A 19,990-nucleotide genomic window follows, 5' to 3' on the forward strand; every position below is an offset into this window, starting at 1 on the left:
TTGTTAAAACTGAAAGAAGTTTCATTGCTGAGTGAGGAGAATAAAAACAGGCTAAAATATGGTGAGCGGAGCTGCTGTGAGTCGCCCTGCGAAGCCTGAAACGATCATTTTAAAGTCAGAGGCTTTGGGTCGGGAGTTTTTCACACCACGTCGTACGTCTCTACATATTAGCATCACACACACAAACTCAAAAAGAAGGTCTGGCTTGATGTTTAGGTCTCAAATGATCTCAGAATCAACATTATAATCATCTTATACAATCTTCTTCTCCTTCCTTCCCCTCTGTGTGTGTTTGGTGTGTTTCTCCCTGTAGGAGTTTGGAGACGTTGTGTCTGCAGGTGACAGAGCTGTTGCCGGGGTTACGCCGCATGCAGTCCATTCTACCTGAACACGGCTGCCTGCTGGTTTCCCCCGGCAACTACTGGCAGAATCGGAGGGACCTGTTCGACTCGGACCCCGACATCCTGAAGACGGTCCACCAGCACGAGCCCAAAGGCATTCACACCTCCGCCACGCTGAAAGGTGAGACAGGAAGTGACACCACCAGCCAGAGGCCAGTGTGAAGTAAAACTCTGAGCTAGATGGTGTTTTAAGATGTTCTTGCCAATGTTTCAACTTTTTGTGTAACGCGGCTGTGACAAACCAGACGCTCGCGGATATAAAATAGAGAAAAGACTTCATTATTGAATGGACAGTTTAAAGGCAAAGTACTTAATTCGGGCCGGGTCAAAACCGAGAGCGGAACAGGCAGATACATGGACGAGGTAAAAACCTAGTTGAGAAAAAGTCTGGGGTCAAAAACCGAAACACAGCGAATCAGGCAGACTACAAGAAAAGGGCAAGGCAAAAAAAGATAAACACAACAAAACGGGTCAAACACGAAAAAGACAAAACATGAGAAACAAAGGGAGATATATGTGTTTATATAAAACGTGTTTATATATGTATGTATGTATGTATGTACTTTACAGGAGAAGGAAAAACATACTTTACTTTTAATGTAAGTCAATGGAACCAGAAATTTTTCCAAGTCATTTTGCACCGTTTCTTTTGGTCCATTCATCATGAAATTTACACACAATGTAAAAGACAACAGGCATTTTCAAATTATGTCAAAAACTGAAAAAAGACAAAAACGGAGTTACGAGGTTTTGTTCCGACAGCAGCGACTTTATAAACACGAGTGAAAGAAATCAAAACTCAGGTGAGTTGCTTTTTGGAGACTGTCCAGGATTTGGGTGATGGAACGCATGTGACGATCATGTGTTGGTCAAGGGGGCTGTGGGAAGTGGAGTCCGGAGAGTCATCAGGCACGGAACATCATTTGACCACCGCTTATCAAATACACTTATCGTTTCACACACATCTAATATTTCTTTTGATTTTTTCCAGCTTCCTACAAATTAATTGAAACCTGTCAAGTTGTAGAATAGAAATATTTACATCAAATAAATTAAATGAATAACAATAAATAATTTCTATTACACAGTCAATAACACAGTCTAGTAAACATCTGAGCTCACAGTGATTTAATCTGATTATTATTCTAAATGATTCAGTGCATCATGAAAATTAAAATGTCGAGTTCTATAATGATTTTGTTTGATCTAGTTGATACAATTATTTGTGTTTAATACTGACCAAAAAAGCTTTAATGAATACTAATAACAGTGTTTGTGTGTTTCAGACCTGCTGTTTGGTGTCCCAGGGAAAAACACAGGGGTCAGTCTGTACAGCAGGAAGAGAGTGGTCACCTACACCATCACCATCGCCCTCAGCAGCTACGATGCCAGGTCTGCTTCTAGGGACGCTACAAATTTCAGCCATTTTCCTTTTTTTTTCCCCATTTTGACTGAAAAAAAAAGATTAAACATGCCTACAATTGAGTATCAAAGTCTAAGACTTCATAAGTAATCTTAATGGAAATAAAAATCAGAAACGGTGGTTTAAGAAGTGCTGCTTTTTTCCTTCGCTCTCCTGCAGCCGTCAGCACAGACCTTTTCAAATAGCAGTGAAAATATCAGCCATGTGAAACTATTTCACAGTTTCTGTCTGGAATGTTAGAAGATTTATAGTCTCTGTTAAAGAAGAGATACAACGCCCAAGAACTTCCCCACTGCAGGTTAGATAGCACCTGAAAAACATGACTCGATTCACAGAATACAGCAAAACAGTAGCAGAAGGGAACGTACGTCCGCGCCATCTGTACACTCAGTTCAGGAAATGATGGAAACATTCACCATCCACAGACAAAGAGCAAAGCATAGCTGAAATATTATGGAATTCATTGATTTGGATGACCAACCATTCTCTGTTGTCGAGGATGTAGGATTGATGGATGCTGGATTTCGTGGCGAATGTTTTTCTCTGAAACAAGTGTCGTTTTGTGAACCTTTTTTTTTTGTGTCAGTGTCCAAATACTTTTGTGGCCACTACAGATAGACAGGTTGATAGGTTTATTAATCAAGGAAGACTGTAATGCTAATTAAACACGTGTGTGTGTGTGTGTGTGTGTGTGTGTGTGTGTGTGTGTGTGTGTGTGTGTGTTTAGGTTCGTGGCCAGCCTGCGGGCTCGTCTGAAGCAGCTCCACCCCTCAGTGAACTGCACTCTGCGGGAGGATCACATGGTGCACGTTCATTTTAAAGAGGAGATCGGCATCGCTGAGCTCATCCCACTCGTCACCACCTACATCATCCTTTTCGCTTACATTTACTTCTCTACACGTAAGAAATACCTCAGTTTATAATGTTCATATGATCCACACAGTCACTCTGACAGACTGTAATACACTACAGGAAGTGTAGGGGGCGATATGGCTTCTATTGTTTCATTTAAAAAGCTCTATAATGTTCATATGATCCACACAGTCATTCTGACAGACTGTAATACACTACAGGAAGTGTAGGGGGCGATATGGCTTCTATTGTTTCATTTAAAAAGCTCTATAATGTTCATATGATCCACACAGTCATTCTGACAGACTGTAATACACTACAGGAAGTGTAGGGGGCGATATGGCTTCTACTGTTTCATTTAAAAAGCTCTATAATGTTCATATGATCCACACAGTCATTGTGACAGACTGTAATACACTACAAGAAGTGTAGGGGGCGATATGGCTTCTAGTGTTTCATTTAAAAAGCTCTATAATGTTCATATGATCCACACAGTCGTTCTGACAGACAGTAATACACTACAGGAAGTGTAGGGGGCGATATGGCTTCTATTGTTTCATTTAAAAAGCTCTATAATGTTCATATGATCCACACAGTCATTCTGACAGACTGTAATACACTACAGGAAGTGTAGGGGGCGATATGGCTTCTACTGTTTCATTTAAAAAGCCTCTATAATGTTCATATGATCCACACAATCGTTCTGACAGACTGTAATATCGATAATCACATTTTTTTAACTAGAAACATCGCGCTAATTATTTTTAGATATCGCCCAGTCTGTAGTTCAGTGTTCCACACAACAGGCGCAGCCTCGACCTCGTCTTAGCCTGGCGAGCAGAGGGCTTATCAATAATTGATATTGTGTTTATGGCCTGTAAGTTATTTGTTTGATCTCTGTCTTACATTTTTAATTATTTTAGTCGTTTGTGAAGTATTTGCCCTGCTCTGTTTAAGTGTGGTGTTTTTAAAGGCCTGCATTGCTAATGTTAGCATTTACCACTATCAGCTATTGGTTAAGCCTACAAACTTAAAAACGATGATTCTTCAATAAAGAAAATTGTTCTATAAAGAACCATGAACCCTCAAAGAGTCCTTAGCATGATGGAAGAGTTCTTTGCATCGAGAAAGGGTTCTTCAGTTTGATGGAGAATGTGCAGTAGGTGGTTCTATACAGAACCTTTTTAAAATGGTTCTATATAGCGCCAGAAGGGTTTTTCTATTGTAAGAAGCTTGGCATCGTAACAAAAGAAGAACCCATTTTGGTGCTGTATAGAACCATATACAGCACATTCTCTATCAATCTGAAGAACCATTTCACGATGCAAAGAACCCTTTAATCATGCAGAAGGGTTCTTTGAGTGTTCATGGTTCTGTATAGAACCAATTTCTTGACTAAAGAACCCTTGAGGAACGATCATTATTAAGTGTGTACTATAACTAACTAGGCTGACTATTTTCTAGCTCATGCCACAAAAGTTTCCTCCTTTGCTGCAGTAACAGCCTCTATTCTTCTGGGAAGGCTTTACACTAGATGTTGAACATTGCTGTGAGGATTTGATTGGGCATTACTGTTGTACGGTCAGTTCTGAATCACTCCAGCTCATCCCAAAGGTATTGGATGGAGCTCCATCACTCCAGAGAACACAGTTCCACTGCTCCACAGCCTAGTGCTGGGGGGCTTTATACCCCTCTAACCCACGCTTGGAACTGGGCATGGAAACCTTAGTCTAAGAGTGTCCCATTCCAGTCAGTGCTGTTCTGTATAGATTATACGTGCTGTGAATGCGCAACTGAATGTCTGAATTCAGGTCAGTCTGAGTACTTTTGGGCGTTTGGGCATAATGAGTTTGTGTCACGGGCACTGAAACGGCCATGTGCGAACCACTGATGTATTGGCCACAGTGCCAGGTTCCCTTCACGGAAGGGCGGCACTCTGGGTGGCAGAAAGCAGTGGGATTAGTGAGGCTGGTCGGGTTCAGCCTGTGCTGTGCTGCACGCCAGCCCATAGGGATTATCCACGGAACAGTACACTGAGACGCAAGAATTCACACAGATAAGCCTCAGCCCGGCATGTACACACTACACACCCCACACACACACCACTCACACACCACTCACACTGACACACACACCACACACGCACAGACAGCCTGGTTTTCATAGGTGTCAGGATGTGAGCTCCCACATATACTCCACGAGTTCTATATATACACTACTTTTCACAGGTTTGGAATCAAAGTTTTCAGCAAAACAGGTGTTGCTGATAAATGTGTAAAATTATTGATGATGGTACTCGACAACTTCTGGTTTCAACTAATTAGTAAGAAGCTGGTAATGAAAATGTAGAAATGTTAGATGGGTCCAAAAGGATGAACAGAGCTGTAGAAGATTCTAAAAGGACTGATGAAGCTGTAGCCTATTTATAGTAAAGTTCAAATAAATTTTACATCCAGAAAGAAGGTCTGTTAAAATTATCATCCAGGAGGAAATAATAATTAAAACAAAAGAATGTTTAGAAAGCCTTGCATTTGAAAAGTGTTGATCAAATACCAAGGCAGATAACTTTAAACTTCTTGATGTTTAAAAATAAAAATGAAAAAACTTGAAATTATCAATGTAAGTGTTAACACCTTCTTATGTCTAGCTTCTAATATCAGTATATAACATTACACAGCACTGCTGTGTCTGATCCACTCCGACCAGCGCAATAATCCACCACCCAAATAGTACCTGCTCTGTGAGGGTCCATGGGGGTCCTGACCACTGAAGAACAGGGTAAAAGGGGGCTAACAAAGTATCAGAGAAACAGATGGACTACAGTCTGTAACTGTAGAACTACAAAGTGCACCTATATAGTAAGTGGAGCTGATAAAATGGACAATGAGCGTAGAAACAAGGAGGTGGTCATAATGTTATGCCTGACCGGTGTGTGTATATATAACAGTTGGCTTTTGGCTGTATGCAGTTTAAAAGATTTTTGTCAGACCTCTGTGTGAGTGTGCTGGAGTGAGCGGCTTAGTGCAGAGTTATGCAGAGTTACGCAGTTAGTTGCAAATACCAGAAAGACCACACTGCTGCCTTTAAAGCCTTCCAACGTCTCTCTTAATACATAAGGTAGTGATATTTTAAATGCATTGTTTTTTAAAAATATCTATTTTACAAACGTGTGTTTTTGTAGATTTGTCTTTAGCCATGCATGTCATAAAAAATAACAAAAGCATAGCTCCTTAAAACAAGCTTAAAAGAGCAGATTACACCATTTTAATCCTCAACACATTTGTGTTTGCCAGTAGGAGATGATTTAAATTTGAATTTGAAATTTAAAATCTTTGCCATGTTTCCAACAAAAGGTTTAAGTGCTCGAGCCTGTCAATACAGAATGTAAATCTATTGTATAATTAAATGTTATTATGTAGTTACATTTGAGCGGTTATGTAAAGTAGAGCAATCATATCATCACTGCAACTTTGTTTACACATCTATATGTATTGCATGTTGCACTGTCTCTTTCTTTATGCATCCATAAATGTCATATTGCACAACTGTTAACATTGGGTGTTACAGTACATAGTCACTAGTTCTTTCACTGGAGGGGACCTGCACCACTGCACTGTCGACTGTATAGTATTTATGTAATTTACTTCTTATTTTTGTGCTGCACATTATTTTTATTGTTTTAGTATATTTTATTTTTTATCTTTACTTTCTGTTTCGCTGTTTGTCTGTAAATAGCAAACGGCAATTCTTTGCTCTTGTTCATTTTGCTGTTATCTTGTTCTTGTATTGCTGCAATAGAAGAATTTCCCTCCAGGATTATTAAAGTGATCTATCTATATATGTATCTATCTATCTATCTATCTGTTTATCTATATATGTATATAACTGGACTCTCCTCTCTTTCCTTGCAGGTAAGATTGACATGGTGAAATCTAAATGGGGTCTGGCCTTGGCTGCCGTGGTAACAGTGCTCAGCTCGTTGCTGATGTCCGTGGGTCTGTGCACTCTGTTCGGCCTGACGCCCACTCTCAACGGAGGGTCAGTATGCACTCAGCCCCCTACAGTGGGGAAGTAGAGAGGAAATCAGTAATGACCTACTGAGGTTGTCATGATACCAGAGTTTTGACTTAACCGAGTATAGAGCCACAGAGCTGGATACTGAAACAACACAATGACATCTATGTACATGCATACTTTGTTAGCCCCCTTTTACCCTATTCTTCAGTGGTCAGGACCCCCATGGACCCTCACAGAGCAGGTACTATTTGGGTGGTGGGTCATTCTCAGCACTGCAGTAACACTGACGTGGTGGTGGTGTGTTAGTGTGTGTTGTGCTGGTACGAGTGGATCAGACACAGCAGTGCTGCTGGAGTTTTTAAACACTGTGTCCACTCACTGTCCACTCTATTAGACACTCCTACCTTGTCAGTCCACCCTGTAGATGTAAAGTCAGAGACGATAGCTCATCTGCTGCTGCACAGTTTGTGTTGGTCATCCTCTAGTCCTTCATCAGTGGTCACAGGACGCTGCCCACAGGACGCTGTTGGCTGGATATTTTTGGTTGGTGGACTATTCTCAGTCCAGCAGTGACACTGAGGTGTTTAAAACCTCCAGCAGAACTGCTGTGTCTGATCCACTCAGACCAGCACAACACACACCAACACACCACCACCACATCAGTGTTACTGCATTGCTGAGAATGACCCACCACCCAAATAGTACCTGCTCTGTGGGGGTCCTGTGGGGGTCCTGACCATTTAAAAACAGGGTGACAAAGTATGCAGAGAAACAGTTGGACTACAGCCTGAAATTAAAACAAATGGCATAAAGCCTAAAGTTCATCACATTGTGTTTGAAATTGATACAGTATGGCTTGATGTTTGTTTATTCATTGGATCTTAAGATCAAATATTGTCGTTGTTGGGACAAAAGCTTGGCCTTTATTTTTTTATTTAATTCCATAACTTGAAAACGTACGCTGTCTTTTTTATTATGTGGTCATTTCGTGATAAATGGACCAATAGAAATACTGCACAATGAATGATTCATCATTCAGATTTTTTTTTATATTCTAATTAAGTGTGTCTGCCCATTCAGATCGACCTGCTGTATTAACGTACTGTTAAGAATTGAAAATATCGAATTGTTTACCACGTTGTAGTATTGATACAGCACTGCAGTTTTCATTTGTTGTGCAACAGTGGATCAGTATGCACTCACTGACTTGTTACTGGAGTGGACGTTGAGATCAATGATGTTCTCACACAGTGGTTAGTGGCCTATAAGAACAGTGGTTAAATATGTACTAACACAGTTGGCAGTGGAGAGTGAGTAGAGATATAGAGTAAACACACACCACATAGCAGCGTGCACCATATCACGGTGCATTTACACACCTGCGTGTGCCTGGGACTTTTCGGCAGGCGGTTAGTGTTGCAGTACATTGGCCGAGGCAATAAAATAATATGACTAAGTACTTAGCATAAGATCATTAACAGTGTTTTCTTTGTCCCAATAAATCTCTTAAATTTCATGCAACATATTAACCCCTTGATGAGTGCCCTGATTATTCAGTTATTAATCTTTAGACTTAGTCTGCTCTGAGTTATTCAGTAACTACTATGAAGAATTTAGGAACTACTGTAATTTATTCCTTAACCGCTAGAATCTATTTAGTACTGTGAATTATTTAGTAACTACTATGAATTAATGGGTAGCTACTGTGAATTATTCAGTATTTGCTATACATTATTTAGTATCTACCATGAATTATTGAGTTACGACTAATTTATTTATTAGCTTCTTTAAATTATTTGGTAACTGCTGTTAATCTTCTACTGTGAATTATTATTGGATATCTGCTATACATTTATTCAGTAACAGCTTTTAATTTCTAAGTGTCTGACGTAAGTTATTCAGTAACTTCTGTGAATTGTTCAGTATCTACTATAGTATTAAAATGTATTCGCTACCTACTATAAATTATTTTGTAACTGCTATTAATTTTTTGCTGTGAATTATTCGCTTACCTACTATTATTCGACTATCTACTATGAATAAATCAGTAACTACTAATAATTATTCAGTGTCTACTATCAATAATTCAGTAACTACTAATAATTATTCAGTGTCTACTAGAAATTATCCTGTATCTACTATGAATTATTCAGTGTCTACTATGAATAATTCAGTAACTACTATTAATTATTCAGTGTCTACTATCAATAATTCAGTAACTACTAATAATTATTCAGTGTCTACTAGAAATTATCCTGTATCTACTATTAATTATTCAGTGTCTACTATCAATAATTCAGTAACTACTAATTATTATTCAATGTCTACTATGAATATTTCAGTAACTACTATTAATTATTCAGTGTCTACTAGAAATTATCCCGTATCTACTTTGAATTATTCATTAACTGCTATGAATTATTCAGTATCTACTAGGAATTATCCAGTAATTACTGTTAATTATTTAGCATCTACTATGAATTATTCAGTACCTGCTATTAATTATTCAGTGTCTACTATGAATTATTCAGTAACTACTTTATTTACTTTATTACTTTATTACTTATTTACTTTACTTTAATAATTCAGTATTTAGTATGAATTATCCAGTTTCAGCTATGAATTACTTAGTAACTACTATGAATTATTCAGTAACTACTTTAAATTATTCAGTATCTACTATAAATGATTCACTATCTATTATGAATGACTCACTGTGTTCTCTGAAACTAATGTGGTGGTTCTTTAGTTATGAATGTGAGGAACTGAAAAGTGAACATAAACACACCCTTCGAGTTTAAGGGTTAATTGCAAAGTATTAATTTGCTGCAATTAATCATATTCATTATTATACAAAATCATATACAGAATGATGACATTATGATTCAGTATTTATGTCCACACTGGAACCTTTACTCAGTGTACAGTGCGGCAGCCCTCGCTGAGTTGATGTGTAGCTAATTATCAGTGCTGACGTTGGTAGGATGATGGTTAGAGCGGGATTTCCCCATTGAGAGAAGTTCAGGTGGGCGGGGCCTCGACCCTGTTGGCCTATCAGTTCACACTCGGTGGCTTTCAGCCCTGGTGGTGTGACTTAGTCATCCACTCAAAGATACAGGCTGAGTTTACCAGGTCAGAATACAGTAAACACAGGCTAACACGGTTTATTGATCAGATTCCACCAAGTTGACGCCAGCAGTCACATTTCTGAGTAATCAGGCCAGTTCTGATGCGGTAAATCTCTTCACAAGTCTTTATTATCTGCTTGACAATGACCTAGTTCAGCCACACAGCAGCTCTAACTATATGACTATTAATTAATCAATTAATCAATAAAAGCTTCTTTTATGAAGGTCAGTGGTGCACGTTGGAAGCATTTCAAGTTTAAAAGTTCACCCAGGTTCTTATCTGTTTATAAATCTGCACAGGCAGCCTGGAACCATTTCACAGGCAAAATTTAATCAAAATGTAAAATATGGAATGTGTAGCTACATTCATTGTCCACTTTATTAGGTACAGCTACCTTGTATCCACAGTCATTGTCGGTTTTTTTAGCTCCACTTACCGTGTAGGTGCACTTTAAAGTTCTCTGGCTACAGATTGTGGTCCATCTGTTTCTCTGCATCATGTTAGCCCCTCTTTCCCCTGTTCTTCAGTGGTCAAGACCACCATGTGTAATTTGGGTGGTGAATTATTCTCAGCACTGCAAAATTTGTATATCAAGCAAAGAAGCTGCTGGTGGTCTCAGATTCTCATGACTTTCAAGACTGAACTTTGGAGGTGTGGAAAAATATCCCTGCAGATTTCTTTGAAAAACTGAAAGCGGGTCTCCTGAAAAGAGTAAAAAGAATACTGAAAAATGTCATATATTCAGTTATTAATATTCTAATATTCTGTTAAATATGTTTTCTGCTTTTTTTTCCCTCACGCTGAAAATGAATAACTTGTCTTGGTTGAAAATTAAATAAATGAAAAGTGGTCTCTGACTTTTGCACAGTACTGTGTGTCTTTTGAATGTATTATAGGGAGAGATTATAGTTTTCATTTTGTGCTGTTTTCTTTCAGGGAGATCTTTCCCTACCTCGTGGTCGTGATTGGCCTTGAGAATGTTTTGGTCTTGACGAAGTCTGTAGTGTCGACCCCTGTTGACCTGGAGGTCAAACTGCGAATCGCTCAAGGTAAGAGGCTTTTATCTGTCTGAAGGCTGAATTATGATCTTCTGTATGACATACAGTTTTCTGTAAAAAAACAAAGTATGTGGCGTAGCTCTAACAGTAGCAGCCATCTCATGTTTATAGATAAGAGTGTACAGTGTTAGAAACTACATAATCATCAAGTCCATTAGGCTCGGCCTACACTACACAATCTTTTGCCCGATTTTAACCCCGATTTGCACCTTGTGACAAATTTTCACAATCTGAAGTGATTTTCCGCATCGGGAGCTCGATCAGAAGCAACTGATGGTGCGGACGATCTGTTGAGTGAGAGGAGAAACGAGTGAATCTTTAGGCCGCCGATTGAACTCTGAAGTGATCAGAGACCCTCAGATATTATCAGACATGTTTGATATTTACGACTCAAAATGTTCACGAGTCCTGCAGCGAGAGACGGTCAGAGATTTACTCAACGAGTGATTCAAACGGCCAATCAGAGAGCTGGAAGAGCGGAGAAAAGGAGAAGAGATGTGCATGAACAGAGGAGCGCAGACAGAGGAGCTGCGTGTAAAACAGACAGATTAGAGCCGATATCATGTTTATAACGTTGATCCAGATCAGGTCTCTCTTCTCACCACAGATTCATCCCCAGTTTGAGCTTTCCCTGCTCATAAAAGCCCATACAGGTCCAGTACGTTCAGCTTTGTTTGCATCGTGTGATCTGAGGAATTCTGGGACTTTGAGTTCTTATTCGTAGCCCAAACTCGTTGTGTGTTATTCTCTCTCTCTGCTTGTCGTCTAGTCTGAGTGCCTCAAGACAAAAAGACAAGAAATTCTGTGACTAACTGATGTTAAGTTTGTGAAGCTCTTCGTTTTAGAGATCTGATAAGATTTCGTCGTGTAGCGAATGCCTTAGAGATTACACAGCTCCACACAGAGAGAACGTGCAGTTAGCTCCTTGGTAATTGGTGGGGTATAAGCTTCCATTACTAGTTAGCTACATTTAGCCTTGTAGCTCCAGTGAGAAGCAGGAAGCAAACTTCAGACACTGAACTAGTCTCACGGGTCCAGACATGATCTTGTAACAGCAGTAAACGTCTAACGTCTGCTAACAGGGTTAGTAGCAGAAAAGCTCCTGTAAACCCCGCCCCTAAAGTCATCTAGCTTGTTCTGTTTTGACATCTGGAGATCTTGGGCTCCACCTTCATGAGGTGTTGGATTGGTTTTAAGATTTCACTCAAGATTTTGTTCCCATCCTAGTAAATTTACATTCAGCCCCACATTTAGCCCAAATTTTCTCATGGTTGGCCGCAGACGTTCTTGTGATGAGATGAAAACCAGTGTCCTGGCTGAACAGCTACGTTTGGACTAAAAGGACAAATGTGTGTGTTCGATTTTTCTGTAAACTGTTGCTTTAAGGCAGATCTGCCTGCTTTAACCTGACGGCAAAGATGTGTTGATTGGTTTGTTGCGTTGTAAAACGTGCTTGTCTTGTGTGGTTTCAGGTCTAAGCAGTGAAAGCTGGTCCATCATGAAGAACATGGCCACTGAATTGGTCATCATCCTGATCGGATACTTCACCCTGGTCCCTGCCATTCAGGTAACCTGCAATCCTGCTGCTAGACTGACTCTTTGATCCAGTTCATCAGTTAAGGCATTTTCAAAACCTGAGTTAACTTTTGACATCTTTATCTTTGAATGAACGTTAATGAAGCACAATCTTATTCTAAGCCATTTTGGACCATTTCTATCGGTCCGTTCATCCTGACAGTGTGACACAGTGGAAAGAACGACTGGTGTTTAAAAAAAAAACGTAGAAATAGAAAAATCACAGTGTCTGTATCCATTCGTTTCTTTTTTCATTTCATGTTAAGAGCCATTTTGTTCTTTCAATAAAAATCAAACCACTTTGGGAGCCAAATCATTTTATGTCCATTTTACCATCTTGGCTCTAAATATGTCGCAGTATGTGCTACAATATATATAAAAACAATATAAATGAAAACACAGACTTACTTTGCTCTGCTTTAAGCTTTTGCTCAGCTACAGCTGCTTTTCTCACATCTCCAGCAGGAAACATTTCCACAGAAGTAGAACAGTTTCTTGTAAAATGTCTCTCAAAGTTCGACTTTTTATGAGGCTGAAGTCGCTTCTCGTTCACCAGCTTCCTGTTTGAATTTTCCCGTTCCATGTTAAACGGCACCTGACACGCCAGAATGTAACTGCGGCCCTATTTAAGGTGGAACGGGAAAATTCGAACAAGAAGCTGACAAATGAGAAACTGACTTCAGCCTCACGACTTTTTAGTGTTTGTCAGTTTCTCGTTGCAGATTAAACGTATCAGGAAACCAGCTGGAGTGATTATAAACGCAAATAAGTCCATTCGTCTCCAAATTTTCAATGTTTGTCTAAAATCTTTTTGCCTTTTCGTTTCTACTAGCTAGGCGAGACTGTTTTCTGCGTTTTAGGGTTAGATGCCGGTAAATTAGCAGATATAGGCTACATGAACTCCAGTGTTTAAGACCATTTATTGTTAAACTGTGTTGAACGATCAGCAGAGCTTTATTTAACTGGGAATACATATTTTCTGTGTTGTCTGATCTGCTTGAAATTCTTATTGAGAAATATCCTTGTCTCTGTTTATTAAATGCTGACATCTCTTTTGCATTGAAATTAGCACAAAGATGATTAATCTTTGCTGGTCTAACAGCTGCTAAAAAGACTATTATACGTTATTAATAAGCCTGTTCTATGATGAAATTGTTTCCCTGGAGCGGACCACTGCAATGACTGTTAAAGCGAAATCATATACAGTATTGCTGTGGGATGTAAGTAAAGATGTAATATTAGCTGATAAGGCGAATGCCCTTGATAACCCAACCTTTATACTTTATACTACATGTGTGTGTATATATATATATATATATATATATATATATATATATATATATATATATATATATATATATATATATATATATATTTATCAGTTGTTGATTCAGGGACTACATCTGTGTGTTTATTTCTTGGCTGTAGTTCTGACTGTACTTATTCATGTTTATCTGCATTAGAGTGGAATGTAGGATGTGTAACTCATGACGTCTGTTAAAACTAGCAAAAAATTGACCACAAAAAATGTGTTTGTAGGAGTTTTGCCTGTTCGCTGTGGTGGGCCTGGTGTCAGATTTCTTCCTGCAGATGTTTTTCTTCACCACCGTTCTGTCCATCGACATCCGGCGCATGGAGGTGAGAATAATGGCTGCTTTCCACATTCTTATTCTAGTGAGGCGTGCTGAAGATAAGAATAATAATAGAAGACATGGCATCTTGGGCCCAATCCCATTTCACCCTTCGCCCCTACCACTTAGCCCTACTCCTCCGTTTTGCTTGTTCACGTCTAGGGGTAGGGTGTCCTGACTCTTGTTGAGATAGAGTGTATGAAATATTCAGTAAATTTCACATTGTAATAATTTTGTCTTTCCATCCACACGTGCACAGCTGGCTGATCTGAACAGACGTCTCCCAGCTGAGGCGGGGATGCCCCCTCCTCCTAAACCGGGCCCTCTGCGTCCCCGTGAAGCTCCGCCCCCGCCACGCCCCTCGCCACACACCATCACACTGCAGGCGCCGGCCTTCAGAAACCTGCGGCTGCCCAAACGACTCAGAGTCGTCTACTTCCTCGCCCGCACTCGGCTGGCGCAGCGCATCATCATGGTGAGGTTAATTCTGCAGGCTTATTGATGTAAAGGTATAAAAATGAGATGATGCATCAGGATCAGTCTGAAGGTACTAAGTTGCAACAATTTTGCAATGTTGTATTCAATTATGATTGATTGATTTATAATTATTTGTCATCAACTTGGGTCAATAATCTATCATCAATTGCATGAAGTTTACAATTTTATTATCAACTTTGATTGATTATTATAATTTTATAGAGTAAACAGTCTTTTTTTTGTGAACAAAAATTTTTGAGCCATTTTTTAATAGAAATATCCCACAGAACAGTCTTATTGTCTATGTTCAAATACATTTCTCACATATTGTCTGTGTGTTTTTGTTGTCTTTGTGAATCCTGTGTCCATTCTCCATGCACCGTATGTGGTCAATAAGCTTTCAGTGAATTGGTTATTGAATTGTAATTTTTTAAATCTTGAGCGGCGCTGTTACAGTAGTATTGTTACTAAGGTCCTATTTCTTGTTTTGATTTTGTTTTTTGTGTAGGTTGGTACAGTGATTTGGATCGGTATCCTGGTCTACACAGACCCTGCCGGTTTGAGGACCTACCTGGCGGCCCAGGTGTCAGAGCAGTCTCCTCTTGGAGAGGCGGGGCTTCCTCCTCACCTGGGCGTGGCTCCAGTGTTTCCAGGCGGAGACCCAACCAGCACCCTTAGCGTGCTTCCTGCACCCGAACCCACCCCTTTACCGGAGAACCAATCACAGGGCCATGGAGCATCCCGTCCAGGCTCCGCCCCCCTGACCAGCCCCCAGATCAGCTGGGGCTCCGAGGATGAAGAAGTGTGGAGGCGACTGTCCTTCCGTTACTGGCCGTCGCTCTTCAGCTACTACAACATCACCCTGGCCAAAAGGTGAACTTAGAGCTGGATATTGCCAAAACATCACATTAATAAAAACAATAAAGGAGAATTTGATGTGATGTGTTTGGAAAGACGCTCTTCCCATACTGATCCAGTATACTGGACTGGTGTATCGTTAATTAAAGAAAAAGAAAATACATGTTCTAAATTTCCACTTTAAATGTGATATTTTGTCCTCAGCAGGCTTATTCTGTTTGGTTTGCATTACATACGGTTAAAACCAAATATTTTTGATATATTAATGGCTGCCAACTCACCTGATCCAGGAAACCAGATATTTCGTCTGTCCTTCCGTATCTGGCCCAGGTGTTTTGTGAGCAAGAACAAAAATATGGACTGAACAAATAGTGATACTTTATTACATGGTGTTTAGAGGTATAAGGAAGGACAGTGATTAGATCGCCCCCTGCTGTTTACATTCAAAACATAGGACAGCCCCTTAAAATCCCAGGCTTATTACATACTAAGGCTTATTATTCAGTAACTACAGGGACTTCAATGCAAACTAGTTGAGCTATTCTTAGGTTATAAAAGTGTGTAAGAGAACTTTGAGCACTCTGGTGGGCCCTGGCCAATTAGAGGGTTTACAGGTAATCGTGATGGACGTTAATGTGCCATGTCAAAGTAATATTGTAGCATTATAGAGCGCTTTTTAAATGATACAATAGAGGCCATATCGCCCCCTACACTTCCTGTAGTGTATTACAGTCTGTCAGAGTGACTGTGTGGATCATATGAACATTATAGAGCTTTTTAAATGAAACAGTAGAAGCCATATCGCCCCCTACACTTCCTGTAGTGTATTACAGTCTGTCAGAATGACTGTGTGGATCATATGAACATTGTAGAGTGCTTTTGTTGAGTAAGCAACATGCAGGCTCTTTTTGATATTGCTGAAGAATCAATTTTGTCAACTAATCATTGCTGAATTTAAGTGTAAACTTCGTTAAATAAGCTTTGCTTTAGTATATGGGTGCTTCATTGATCTGACTGTGTGATGAGTCAGTACTGACTGTGCGTTTGTGTGTGCAGGTATATCAGCATTTTGCCAGTCATCCCCGTCACACTGCACCTGAGCCCACAGGAGGCCATTGAGATGCGCCACCCTCAGGATACCCAGCATGCACCACGCTCCAGCGCCAAGACTGCTGACCTCCAGACTGACCTCACGCTGTACAAGTGAGTCTCCAGAACATAAACTACCCTTAAGTGTAACGCGTCATTAAAAGCTATCACGTCCTCCAGAGTGTCAGTCGCTGACTATGAATGATGGTTATTTTATATTTCCCACATTTAAAGCCTAAAAATAGATGTTCAACGTGCTGTTGATGTTTAAGATGCATTACTGTTCAAAAATGGAGATTGGAATGCCTTACCATATATACCACTTACATAAACATGCCTAAACACACTGACTGGCCACTTCGTTAAGTTCACCAACTTGTTTCTATACTCATTGTCCATTTTATCAGCTCCACTGACCGTATAGTTTCGCTCTGTAGTTTTACATTTACAGACTCTAGTCCATCTGTTTCTCTGCATACTTTGTTAACCCGTTCTTCAGTGGTCAGGACCCCCACAGAGCAGGTATTATCTGGGTGGTGGATCATTCTCAGCACTGCAGTGATATTGATGTGGTGGTGGTGTGTTAGTGTGTGTTGCGCTGGTCTGAGTGGATCAGACACAGCAGTGCTGCTGGAGTTTTTAAACACCTCAGTGTCACTGCTGGACTGAGAATAGTCCACCAACCAAAAATATCCAGCCAACACCGTCCTGTGGGCAGCGTCCTGTGACCACTGATGAAGGACTAGAGGATGACCAACACAAACTGTGCAGCAGCAGATGAGCTATCGTCTCTGACTCTACATCTACAAGGTGGACTGACAAGGTAGGAGTGTCTAATAGAGTGGACAGTGAGTGGACACAGTGTTTAAAATCTCCAGCAGCACTGCTGTGTCTGATCCACTCGTACCAGCACAACACACACACTAACACACCACCACCACGTCAGTGTCACTACAGTGCTGAGTGTACGGTAAAGAACTGATGGGTTGAATCTGGTTTACATTCAAAAGCACTAAAATACACAACAGGGACGATAGATAGTTCAGTGAAATGTAATCCAGGTTTATATCGCTTTATTGCTGTGTTTTATACCTGCTGAGCTGGATTCTGTCTTTAACACAGCGGCAGTTTATCAGGTCAGGTGCTTATCAGTTACACAGGAAATGGTGGATTACCTGAAACAGATTAGAGATTATTTCTGTTATTGTTGCGCCAGAAATGAGAAACAACACTAAATGTCACTCCACAGCCCTGAGGTCAGCATTTAGGTCAGTGGTGTTAGTGGTGCCAGTCTGAGGTAGAGATTACAGCTGACCGTTCCCCTTTCTGTAGGTTGTTTAGGGAAGTGGTGAGGAGAGACGTTAAACGTCTTATAGCCAAACCATTTCCTTCAAAAGCAGCACGTTGACTTTCTCTTTTCTGAGACTGAGATGAGTTTCTGCAGTGGCTGGTAGAAAAAGTTTTTGTCGTTTTTTTGTTTTGTTTGCATGTTTTTTTCTTTGTCCTTTATATTGTGTGAAAATAATGTGTGTATTCAGAGCGAAAGGATTCCCACGGATCATAATTTGAAAGATTTAAGGTCATAAATTGTGTAGAGCATATTTTAATAGATCAGATCAACACTGGTTTACTAACGCAGCATTCTCCTATATATAAAAATAGAAGTTCACAGGGGGCAACAGGGGAGGGAGGTATTGTACGTGCAAGAAGGATATTGCATATACTAGTTAAGGATACCAGACAACAAGAAACAATAAATAAGAAGTGCTGCCAAACAGTACAGGTGGCTGGATCCCTGTTCTGGTTCCAATCCTTTGTATCATTTTTGTGCTTTGTTTACTCTGCGGTTGTAGAGGAGCAGCAAACAGACCACTGATGAAGTCAAACACACTGAAAAGTGATATTATTGGTTAATATTATTTTTCCACACACACTTGTGTATTGTAGTGTACACAAAATAAAGAAGAAGTTTTGAAGTCATTACATTTTAGTTGAAAATTACAGCAAAACAGGCTTCTAAATGATATGATAAGTTGTGTTTAATATAGCCAGAGACATTAATTAACCATGTAAAGAAGGTCTGTTTTGATTTCAGGTTGACTTTTTAAAGGGGAGTCCTATCATAATTTAGTCATTATAGTGTAAAGTCATTCTGAGTGGTTTGTTGTGAAATGGTTGATTTGTAGAGACTCAGATGTCTTTACAGTGGTGGTGATAGGAACCAGGGGTCGCCATGACTACAACACAAATATAGACATTTTATTTACTATCCAGAACCACCAGTGAACCTACACGAGTCTTCTGAGTTTATATGGAATGTTGTTTATATGGAATCTGAAATAATACGTTTTCTTTGGGGACTATTTGGCCTCACATATTATATATCCGTCCGCCATGAATGAATTTTAAAGGCCAAAATCTTCTCAAAACTATCATAAAACAGTGTCTCAGACATCAGGCAGGGAATTCATAACCATTTCATGTAGTAACTTTCTGTGAGGGAGCTTTTAGAGGTGGACGTCTGGTTCCTATCACCACCACTTTAAACAGTTCTGACTGGGTAAGTTTCTCTAGAACAGAGCGTTTCACACCAAACCACTTAAACATGTAGAAATTTGGAACAATCTGTGGAGTTCCCCTTGAAGTATCACAGTAGAGTTGTATCGTGTAGAGATTCCCAACCTTAATAAATTCTTTATTGCTGAAATATTGAGGGTGAATTGTGTTGGTGTTGTAGAAACATTCTGCATTTTTGAGTAATTCTGAAGGAAGCAGAAGTAGCTGATGAAATATTGGAGAAATACGTCTGCAGTGGCCTTTTCCTGACCTCTGCACTGTCCGCCTAATCACACGTACAATAACTCTCACATCCACATATGCAGCTCCCACAGTCGGCATATTGTTCAAGGTCAGCGTTCTCAGGTCACTTTAACCAGGCCAGTCTACGGTCACCAGTTCAGTGACAAATAGGAACGAGGCTGTGGACACTTCACTGTTAACATAGCCTCCTTTCTGCCACGGTCACCATTGATTGTAATAGTATTTGAGAAATCTGAAGAGTGTTTTGATAAGGATTCCAAAATTATAAACAAATAGCTATTAATTAATTATGAAGCCTTTAAAGAGACTTACAAGATGTGTGGGGGGAAAAATACATGTGTATTATCATAATGCAAACTGCCTGCTGATCATTACAGGTTCATTGAGACGGAAAATTGTTAGATATTTCTACTTTATCTGGTAATCGAGTTTGTGTAATTGCTACAGCCGAACATAATTAAAGAAAGGATCCGTTAACTCTGCTTATCGTTTCCCACCACTGTATTCTGAGATTGTGCTTCCTAGTATTATTTTTGGCAGAGTCCTATGAACAGGTGCGTGTGTAGCTTTGGACGTCGTTATGGTTAGACTGGAATTACAGGAATGGCATGTTCCTCATGTTTGTTTCTCAGGTTTATTGCTCTTTTCACGTCTGCTTAT

At 39.8% G+C, this 19,990-nt stretch overlaps 1 protein-coding gene across 1 annotated transcript in view; it reads left to right on the forward strand.

Moving 5' to 3' along the window:
* LOC118798842 (SREBF chaperone) overlaps window positions 1–19,990 on the forward strand; it is a 48,567-nt gene that overhangs the window by 17,264 nt on the left and 11,313 nt on the right. The window contains exons 5-14 of the mRNA XM_036558419.1: window positions 314–522; window positions 1,688–1,793; window positions 2,552–2,724; window positions 6,588–6,714; window positions 10,759–10,871; window positions 12,353–12,447; window positions 13,995–14,093; window positions 14,346–14,561; window positions 15,072–15,436; window positions 16,478–16,624. Coding sequence (XP_036414312.1) covers window positions 314–522; window positions 1,688–1,793; window positions 2,552–2,724; window positions 6,588–6,714; window positions 10,759–10,871; window positions 12,353–12,447; window positions 13,995–14,093; window positions 14,346–14,561; window positions 15,072–15,436; window positions 16,478–16,624 — 1,650 coding nt within the window. The remainder of the gene's footprint in view (window positions 1–313; window positions 523–1,687; window positions 1,794–2,551; window positions 2,725–6,587; window positions 6,715–10,758; window positions 10,872–12,352; window positions 12,448–13,994; window positions 14,094–14,345; window positions 14,562–15,071; window positions 15,437–16,477; window positions 16,625–19,990) is intronic.

This window comes from Colossoma macropomum, unplaced genomic scaffold (assembly GCF_904425465.1).
Source record: "Colossoma macropomum unplaced genomic scaffold, Colossoma_macropomum, whole genome shotgun sequence".
NCBI lineage: Eukaryota > Metazoa > Chordata > Actinopteri > Characiformes > Serrasalmidae > Colossoma > Colossoma macropomum.